At 59.2% G+C, this 10,792-nt stretch overlaps 1 protein-coding gene across 1 annotated transcript; it reads left to right on the top strand.

Annotated features, from left to right (window-relative positions):
- The first annotated feature begins 4,331 nt into the window (after nt 1-4,331).
- On the top strand, nt 4,332-10,792 carry MPZ (myelin protein zero). The gene is given in 9 exon segments (XM_062511247.1): nt 4,332-4,389; nt 5,465-5,631; nt 6,235-6,448; nt 7,246-7,381; nt 7,518-7,578; nt 8,225-8,501; nt 9,750-9,941; nt 10,550-10,618; nt 10,683-10,792. Coding segments are annotated over 9 exon segments (1,284 nt in total).

A 10,792-nucleotide genomic window follows, 5' to 3' on the forward strand; every position in this document is an offset into this window, starting at 1 on the left:
CTGCCACGCCGGAAGTGGCTCTGACGTAATTCCGGTTCCGGCGCACGATGGGAGGGCGGGAACACGCGGGATCGATCACTGATAACATCGATCACTGGGATGGATCGATCGATCACTGATAACATCGATCATTGGGATGGATCGATCACTGATAACATCGATCATTGGGACGGATCGATCGATCACTGATAACATCGATCACTGGGATGGATCGATCACTGATAACATTGATCACTGGGATGGATCGATCGATCACTGATAACATCGATCATTGGGATGGATGGATCGATCACTGATAACATCGATCATTGGGATGGATGGATCGATCACTGATAACATCGATCATTGGGATGGATCGATCGATCACTGATAACATCGATCATTGGGATGGATCGATCACTGATAACATTGATCACTGGGATGGATCGATCGATCACTGATAACATCGATCATTGGGATGGATCGATCACTGATAACATTGATCCTTGATATCCCTGTTATCAATCAGCGTTTCAATCCCCATTATCGATCCCTGTTATCCATCCCTGTTATCAATCCCTGTTATCGATCCCCATTATCGATCCCCATTTTCAATCCACATTACCAATCCCCTTTATCAATCCCCATTATCGATCCCTGTTATCCATCCCTGTTATCCATCCCCGTTATCGATCCCCGTTATCCATCCCCATTATCAATCCCTTATCAATCCCCATTATCAATCCCCATTATCCATCTCCATTATCAATCCCCAATATCGATCCCCATTATCAATCCCCATTATCGATCCCCGATATCGATCCCCATTATCAATCCCCATTATCGATCCCCGTTATCGATCCCCATTATCAATCCACGTTATCGATCCCCATTATCGATCCCCATTATTGATCCCCATTATCAATCCCCGTTATCGATCCCCATTATCAATCCCCGTTATCGATCCCCATTATCGATCCCCGATATCGATCCCCATTATCAATCCCCATTATCGATCCCCGTTATCGATCCCCATTATCAATCCACGTTATCGATCCCCATTATCGATCCCCATTATTGATCCCCATTATCAATCCCCGTTATCGATCCCCATTATCGATCCCCGTTATCGATCCCCATTATCAATCCACGTTATCGATCCCCATTATCGATCCCCATTATTGATCCCCATTATCAATCCCCGTTATCGATCCCCATTATCAATCCCCGTTATCGATCCCCATTATCGATCCCCGATATCGATCCCCATTATCAATCCCCATTATCGATCCCCGTTATCGATCCCCATTATCAATCCACGTTATCGATCCCCATTATCGATCCCCATTATTGATCCCCATTATCAATCCCCGTTATCGATCCCCATTATCGATCCCCGATATCGATCCCCATTATCAATCCACGTTATCGATCTCCATTATTGATCCCCGTTATCAATCCCCATTATCGATCCCCGTTATCCATCCCCGTTATCGATCCCCATTATCAATCCCCGTTATCAATCCCCGTTATCAATCCCTTATCAATCCCCATTATCAATCCCCATTATCCATCTCCATTATCGATCGCCATTATCAATCCCCATTATCGATCCCTGTTATCGATGTCCATTATCAATCCCCGTTATCCATCCCCGTTATCAATCCCCATTATCAATCCCCGTTATCGATCCCCCTTATCGATCCCCATTATTGATCCCCATTATCGATCCCCGTTATCCATCCCCATTATCGATCCCCGATATCGATCCCGGTTATCAGCCCCCAATCAAACCCCACTGTGCAGTTTTCCTTCACAACTCCCCCCCCAAACCCCGCAAGTCCCCCTCAAAAATCCCAAAATCCACTCAAACCCCACAATTCTCACCAAAAACAAACCCCCAGATCCCCCAAACCCCACAACCCGCCTCCAAAAACTCCAAAATCGCCCAAATTCCACAACTCCCACCCCCCCCAAAAAAAAAAAAAAAAAATCTGCCCCACCCCTCCAATGTAATCCCCAAATCCCGGGATTTTCCCCTGAATCCTGATGTTTCCCCCAAAATTCAGCGCGTTTCTCCCAAATTCCGTGGTTTTCTCTCCAAATCCCGAGTTTTTCACCACATCCCGTTTTCTTAACCCTAAATCCAGCATTCCGCCCCTCCACAAATCCCAGATTTTTCCCACTAAATCCAGCGGTTTTCCCAAAAATTCCAGCGGTTTCCCCCCCCAAATCCCATCTAATTCCTCAAAATTCCAGCGGTTTTCTCCCCCAAACCCCGAGTTTTCCACCCTAAATCCGTTTTTTTTCTCCCCCAAATCTCGAGTTTTTCACCCTAAACCAGCGGTTTCCCCCAAATTCCGAGTTTTTCACCCCAAATCTCGAGTTTTTTCACCCAAATCCCGAGTTTTTCACCGCATCCCATGTTCTTAACCCTAAATCCAGCGGTTTTCCCCCAAAAAATCCAGCGTTTTTTGCCACAATTCCCGACTTTTTAAACCCTAAATCCTCCGGATTTCCCCCAAATCCCATTTTTTTTCCTCCCAAATCCCAAATTTTTCAACCCTAAATCCTCCAGTTTTCCACCCTAAATCCTCCAGTTTTCCCCCCAAATCCCATTTTTTTTTCCTCCCAAATCCCAAATTTTTCCCTCTAAATCCTCCGGATTTCCCCCAAATCCCATTTTTTTTCCTCCCAAATCCCAAATTTTTCAACCCTAAATCCTCCAGTTTTTCCCCCCAAATCCCATTTTTTTCCCTCCTCAATTCCCAAATTTTTCCCTCTAAATCCTCCAGTTTTTCCCCCAAATCCCATTTTTTCCCCCCAAATCCCAAATTTTTCCCTCTAAATCCTCCGGATTTCCCCCCAAATCCCATTTTTTTTCCTCCCAAATCCCAAATTTTTCAACCCTAAATCCTCCAGTTTTTCCCCCCAAATCCCATTTTTTTCCCTCCCAAATCCCAAATTTTTCCCTCTAAATCCTCCGGATTTCTCCCCAAATCCCATTTTTTTCCCTCCTCAAATCCCAAATTTTTCCCTCTAAATCCTCCGGATTTCTCCCCAAATCCCATTTTTTTCCCTCCTCAAATCCCAAATTTTTCCCCCTAAATCCTCCGGATTTCCCCCCAAATCCCATTTTTTTTCCTCCCAAATCCCAAATTTTTCAACCCTAAATCCTCCAGTTTTTCCCCTCAAATCCCATTTTTTTCCCTCCTCAAATCCCAAATTTTTCCCCCTAAATCCTCCGGATTTCCCCCCAAATCCCATTTTTTTTCCTCCCAAATCCCAAATTTTTCCACCCTAAATCCTCCAGTTTTCCACCCTAAATCCTCCAGTTTTTCCCCCAAATCCCATTTTTTTCCCTCCTCAAATCCCAAATTTTTCCCTCTAAATCCTCCGGATTTCCCCCCAAATCCCATTTTTTTTCCTCCCAAATCCCAAATTTTTCCACCCTAAATCCTCCAGTTTTCCACCCTAAATCCTCCAGTTTTTCCCCCAAATCCCATTTTTTTCCCTCCTCAAATCCCAAATTTTTCCCTCTAAATCCTCCGGATTTCCCCCCAAATCCCATTTTTTTCCCTCCCAAATCCCAAATTTTTCAACCCTAAATCCTCCAGTTTTCCACCCTAAAACTTCCAGTTTTTCCCCCAAATCCCATTTTTTTCCCTCCCATATCCCAAATTTTTCCCTCTAAATCCTCCGGATTTCCCCCCAAATCCCATTTTTTTCCCTCCCAAATCCCAAATTTTTCAACCCTAAATCCTCCAGTTTTCCACCCTAAATCCTCCAGTTTTTCCCCCAAATCCCATTTTTTCCCCCCAAATCCCAAATTTTTCCCCCTAAATCCTCCAGTTTTTCCCCTCAAATCCCATTTTTTTCCCTCCTCAAATCCCAAATTTTTCAACCCTAAATCCTCCAGTTTTTCCCCTCAAATCCCATTTTTTTCCCTCCTCAAATCCCAAATTTTTCCCCCTAAATCCTCCGGATTTCCCCCCAAATCCCCATTTTTTCCCCCCAAACCCCCCCCAAAAAAAACCCAACCCCGCCCTTCCCTGTCCCCTGGGTGCCCCCCATGTCACCCCCCCCCCCCCACACACACTGTCCCCGCTGTCCCCTCCGGCCACATTCCTTGTCGCCCGCCCCCGCGGCTCTGGGGAATGCGGCGGGGCGGGACAAAGGGCGCAGTGTCCCCACGGACACTGTCCCCACAGTGTCCCCTAAATGTCCCCTTTGAGCCCCCCGCCCTCCCCCCGCGGCCGGCGCTCATTGGCCGGGATTTGGGGGTGCAGCCGTGGCGGTGCCATCCCTTAAACTCCTGTCCCCGCCGCTGTCCCCTCCGTGTCACCGTCACCATGTCCCCGAGGGCCACCCGCCACCTCCTCCTGCTGGCCGGGCTCGTGGCGGCGCTGGGTGAGCTTGGGGACAAGGGACACGTCCCACCCATCCCCCCCTCCCCCAAAAAAAAAAAAAAGTGTGGGGGGGTGGGGTGATGGGAGGGGGAGGGGGGACAGGAGAGTTTTGGGGGTGGTCGTGGGGATGGTGGCACCCACGTGGTGTTGGGGGACTGTCACCGGTGGGGGTGGCGTCAAGGAGGGTCCCAGAGGTGTCACCAACCTGGGGACAATGGTGACATCCAGGAGGGTCCCAGAGGTGTCACCAACCTGGGGACAGGTGGGGGTGGCATCCAGGAGGGTCCCCGAGTTGTCACCAACCTGGGGACAGGTGGGGGTGGTGTCAAGGAGGGTCCCAGAGGTGTCACCAACCTGGGGACAATGGTGACATCCAGGAGGGTCCCAGAGGTGTCACCAACCTGGGGACAATGGTGACATCCAGGAGGGTCCCCGAGTTGTCACCAACCTGGGGACAGGTGGGGGTGGTGTCAAGGAGGGTCCCAGAGTTGTCACCAAACTGGAGACAGGTGGGGGGGGGCATCAAAGAGGGTCCCAGACTCGTCACCTTCCTGGGGACAATGGTGACATCCAGGAGGGTCCCAGAGCTGTCACCAACCTGGGGACAGGTGGGGGTGGCACACCCAGTTCTGATGGTGTCGCCGAGGTGGCTTTGGGTGGGGTCCCATTGTCACCTCCCCGCGGGTGCTGGGTGCCAGCCCCGCCGGCGTCACCACGCACTGGGACAGTGTCCCCTCCGAGCCACCCCCGGGGACACCGAGACAGTGCCACAACCCCGCTGTCCCCTCCGTGCCACCCCCGGGGACACCGGGACAGTGCCACAACCCCGCTGTCCCCTCCGTGCCACCCCCGGGGACACCGGGACAGTGCCACAACCCCGCTGTCCCCTCCGTGCCACCCCCGGGGACACCGGGACAGTGCCACATCCCCGCTGTCCCCTCCGAGCCACCCCCGGGGACACCGGGACAGTGCCACATCCCCGCTGTCACCCCCACAGCCCTCGCCCTCCCCTCGGCGCCCTTGGGTGGCAGCTCGGGGACACCGCGCGGGGGACGCTGACGCCTCTGTGTCCCCAGGAGTGTCGCCGGTGTCCCCAATCCACGTGTACACGCAGCGCGAGGTTTATGGCACCGTGGGGGCGAGTGTCACCCTGTCCTGCAGCTTCTGGTCCAGCGAGTGGATCTCGGAGGACATTTCCATCACCTGGCACTTCCAGGCCGAGGGCACCCGCGACAGCATCTCCGTGAGTGTCCCCAGTGTCCCCAACCCACCCCAGTGTCCCCGCGGTGTCCCCAACCCAACCCCGTTGTCCCAGTGCCAGCAGGACAGGGACAGGTCCTCCCCTGAGGGTGACACGGTGTCCTCCTGCACTGTGGTGGCGCTGGGGTGTCCCCGAGACACCGTCAGTGACACCAGTGCCCACCCAGCAGGGCCCACCGGGTCCCAGCTCCAGCAGTGTCCCCTTGCTCTGTGGTGGCACTGGGATGTCCCCACAGTGTCCCCATGGTGTCACCGGTGCCCACTGGGTCCCAGTGCCAGCCCCAGCATTGTCCCCTCTCACCGTGGTGGCACCGGGCTGTCCCCACAGTGTCCCCGCGTCCCTCCACCCCCAGCACCAGGACAGTCCCCTCCCTGCTGGTGGCACCTGGCTGTCCCCACAGTGTCCCCGCGTCCCTCCACCCCCAGCACCAGGACAGTCCCCTCCCTACTGGTGCCACCCTCACCCCGCGCTGCCACCCTGGGGACATCACGAGCACCTCCAGGACCCCCCCAACACCCCGCACATCGCCACTGTCCCCTCTGTCCCCACCTGAGCTGCTCGGTGACGGCGATGTCGCTGTCGCAGATCTTCCACTACGCCCAGGGCCAGCCCTACATCGATGACGTGGGGAGCTTCAAGGAGCGCATGGAGTGGGTGGGGAACCCGCGGCGCAAGGACGGCTCCATCGTCATCCACGGCCTGGAGCCCAGCGACAACGGCACCTTCACCTGTGACGTCAAGAACCCGCCCGACATCGTGGGCAAGTCCTCGCAGGTCACGCTCTACGTGCTGGAGAAAGGTGAGCGCTGCTGTCACCTCCCGGTGAAGCGGTGGTGGAGGTGTCACCTCCCTGACACCCATGGTGGGGTGGCACTGGGCTGCTGTCACCTCCCTGACTCCAATGGTGGTGCTGTCACCTCCCTGACACCGATGGTGGCGGTGTCACCTCCCTGACACCGATAATGGCGGTGTCACCTCCCTGACTCCAATGGTGGCGGTGTCACCTCCCTGACACCCATGGTGAGGTGGCACTGGGCTGGTGTCACCTCCCAGTGAACCGATGGTGGCGGTGTCACCTCCCTGAGCATTGATGGTGGCCGTGTCCCCTCCGTGCTGCGGGGGGGGTGACACGGTGCCACCGTCCTGTCCCTGCTGCGGAGGAGGTGACACGGTGCCACCGTCCCCTCCCTGCTGTGGGGGGTCACACGGTGCCACCGTCCTGTCCCTGCTCCGGGGGGTGACACGGTGCCACCGTCCTGTCCTTGCTGTGGGGGGTGACACGGTGCCACCGTCCCCTCCCTGCTGTGGGGGGTGACACGGTGCCACCGTCCTGTCCCTGCTCCGGGGGGTGACACGGTGCCACCGTCCCCTCCCTGCTGTGGGGGGTGACACGGTGCCACCGTCCTGTCCCTGCTCCGGGGGGTGACACGGTGCCACCGTCCCCTCCCTGCTCCGGGGGGTCACACGGTGCCACCGTCCTGTCCCTGCTCCGGGGGGTGACACGGTGCCACCGTCCTGTCCCTGCTGTGGGGGGTGACACGGTGCCACCGTCCCCTCCCTGCTCCGGGGGGTGACACGGTGCCACCGTCCCCGCAGTGCCCACCCGCTACGGCGTCGTGCTGGGCTCTGTCATCGGCGGGGTCCTGCTGCTGGTGGCCGTGCTGGTGGCCCTGGGCTACGCCACCCGCTACTGCTGGCAGCGGCGCCAGGCGCTCCTGCAGCGGCGGCTGAGGTGAGCCACGACCCCTCCCCAAACCGGCCCCAAACCGGCGGCTGCACATTCCAGCACCCCCAGCCGCTCCTTTTCATTTTTTATTTTATTTTTTTTACTTTTTTTTTCCCTCAAAAAAAAAAAAAAAAAATCTCAGCGCCATGGAGAAGGGGAAGCTGCAGCGCTCGGGAAAGGACGGCTCCAAGCGCAGCCGGCAGGTGAGCGCCGGGAGGGGCGGGGGGCGCGGCGGGGTGTCACACCTGTCCTCCTGTCACCGCTGTCCCCCTGTCCCCCTGTCCCTCCTGTCACCCCTGTCCCCCCTGTCCCTCCTGTCCCCCCTGTCACCCCTGTCCCCCCTGTCCCTCCTGTCCCCCCTGTCACCCCTGTCACCCCTGTCCCTCCTGTCCCCCTGTCACCGCTGTCCCCCTGTCCCCCTGTCCCCCCTGTCCCTCCTGTCCCCCCGTCACTCCTGTCCCTCCTGTCCCTCCTGTCCCCCCTGTCACTCCTGTCACCCCTGTCCCCCCTGTCCCTGCTGTCTCCCCTGTCACCCCTGTCCCCCCTGTCACCTCTGTCCCTCCTGTCCCCCCTGTCACTCCTGTCACCCCTGCCACCCCTGTCCCTGCTGTCCCCCTGTCACCCCGTCCCCCTGTCCCTCCTGTCACCCCTGTCCCTGCTGTCCCCCTGTCACCCCTGTCCCCCTGTCCCTCCTGTCCCCCTGTCCCCCCTGTCACCCCTGTCCCCCTGTCCCTCCTGTCCCCATGTCCCTCCTGTCCCCATGTCCCCCTGCCCCCCCTGTCACCCCTGTCCCCCCTGCCCCCCCTGTCCCCGCTGTCCCCGGGAGCTGACGCCCCCCTGTCCCCGCAGGCCCCCGTTCTCTACGCCATGCTGGACCACGGCCGCAGCGCCAAGAAATCCAAGGGAGGCGCGGGAGACTCTCGCAAGGATAGGAAATAGCGGTTAGCGGGCAGGGAGGGACCCCCGGGGGCGGGCACGGGGGACCCCCGGCCCCCCAAAGTCATCATGACCATCGAGATGGAGCTGCGGGGGGAGCCCCAGGCCGCGCCCCCACCCGCCGCCCGCTCCCCGAGCCGGGGCAGCCTCAAGAGCGCCCTGCTGAGCATCATCAAACCCAACTCGGGGGGCTCCTGATTCACCCCCCGGCCCCGGCCCCGGCCCCGGCCCCGGCCCCGGCTCCTCCAGGCTCGGGACCCGGCGAGGAGCGGGGTGTGATCCTCGCCTCGGGTCCCCCGGCCTTGGGGACAACGCTGGGGACAACCCCGGGTCGTCCCCCCCGCCCTCCCTCGGTCCCTCCCTGCCCCAGCCCCGGGCGAGGAGGGAATTTCTCCTTTTTGAGCACAAAACCAGCGGATTTGGGGTCGGATCCCCCCCCGTCCCCAATGGGGCCGTGTCACCGCCGCGTGTCCCCCTCCCCGAACTCGGGGCTGGGGTTTCTCTGCTCCCCCGATTTTTTTTTTTTCTCCTTTTCTGGCCGTTTTCTCGTCTCTCCCCGCGACCGACCCCAAATGACGTCGCAGGGTGGCCCCCGCCCTGTCCCCTTTGTCCCCTCCTGTCCCTCCCCATTAACCCCCACACCCCTTAACCCCCGGGACCTCCCCCCGCGCCCCCCAAAATCCGGCCGGAGCCCCGTGGAGGGGGCGAGGCTGCGGCCGGGCTGGGGGGAGCCTCCCGTGCCCCCCGACGAGTTTTTCTATGCCCTGTCCCTATCCCTGTCCCCTCCCTGTCCCCGTGGTGCCATTAATAAAACTGACATCTCCGGGAGCCCCGTGTCCCCTCCGAGCTGTCGCTGTCGCTGTCGCTGTCGCTGTCCCCACCCCGGGGCTGTCCGAGCACTCACGAACTCATCGCACGGAGCTCCCACGGGACGGGGACGTCGCTGTCACCCTCAGAGGGGAGGAGGTGACGCCTCGAGGGTGACCTGGTGGCACAGGATGGTGACGTCCCCCCTCAGCCGGGAGGGGGCTGTCCCCGAGGCCACCTCAGGGCCACCTCCCTGCCACCCGCCGTTAATTAAAGCTCGCTGTAATTAACACAGAGGCCAAGGCTCAGGGGATGGGCAGGGGTCTCCTCGTGGGGGTGTCCCCTCAGGGGTGGGTGGCTGTCACCTCCTCCCGGGAGAAGACCCCAGACCCGGCCCTGGGGAGGGGGGAGGGGGGGGGTGGAAGTTATTTGGGGACATTTGGGGCACGGAGCAGGGCGGGAATTGCCTCTCCCACCTCCCACGGGAAGCGGGGACGGAGCGGCCCCCGGTGCCCCCCCCGGTGCCCCCCCGGTGCCCCCCGGGATCTTTGTCCTTTCCCTAATAAGTCTGAGCAGCTCGACCCCGCCGTGTCCCCTGGGCCCCGCCCCGGGCTCTGTTTTTCTTTCCAAGGAGCTATTTCTGCACCGGACCGCGGCATTCCCGGGCCCTCCGAACCCCCCGACCCCCTCCCACTGCCCCCAAAATCCGGCTGTGAACCTCCCCAAAACCCGGCTGCAAATCCCCCCAAAACCCGGCTGCAAATCCCCCGAAATCCGGCTGTGAATCCCCCAAATCCGGCTGTGAACCCCCCCAAACCCAGCTGTGAGCCCCCCGAAATCCGGCTGTGAACCCCCCCAAATCCGGCTGTGAATCCCCCCGAAACCCGGCTGTGAACCCCCCCGAAACCCGGCTGTGAATCCCCCCGAAACCCGGCTGTGAACCCCCCCAAACCCGGCTGTGAACCCCCCGAAACCCGGCTGTGAGCCCCCCGAAATCCGGCTGTGAACCCCCCCAAAACCCGGCTGTGAACCCCCCCAAAACCCGGCTGTGAACCCCCCCAAACCCAGCTGTGAGCCCCCCGAAATCCGGCTGTGAATCCCCCCAAAACCCGGCTGTGAACCCCCCCAAAACCCGGCTGTGAATCCCCCCAAAACCCGGCTGTGAATCCCCCCGAAATCCGGCTGTGAACCCCCCCGAAATCCGGCTGTGAATCCCCCCAAAACCCGGCTGTGAATCCCCCCGAAATCCGGCTGTGAACCCCCCCGAAATCCGGCTGTGAATCCCCCCAAAACCCGGCTGTGGACCCCCCCAAAACCCGGCTGTGAACCCCCCCAAACCCAGCTGTGAACCCCCCGAAATCCGGCTGTGAATCCCTCCGAAACCCGGCTGTGAACCCCCCCAAACCCGGCTGTGAACCCCCCCAAACCCAGCTGTGAACCCCCCCAAATCCGGCTGTGAACCCCCCCGAAATCCGGCTGTGAACCCCCCGAAACCCGGCTGTGAACCCCCCCAAACCCGGCTGTGAACCCCCCGAAACCCGGCTGTGAACCCCCCCAAACCCAGCTGTGAACCCCCCCAAACCCGGCTGTGAACCCCCCCAAATCCGGCTGCGAATCCCCCAAAACCCAGCTATGAACCCCCCGAAATCCAGCTGCGACCCCCCCCCACCCTAA

This window comes from Cinclus cinclus, chromosome 31 (assembly GCF_963662255.1).
Source record: "Cinclus cinclus chromosome 31, bCinCin1.1, whole genome shotgun sequence".
Classification (NCBI taxonomy): domain Eukaryota; kingdom Metazoa; phylum Chordata; class Aves; order Passeriformes; family Cinclidae; genus Cinclus; species Cinclus cinclus.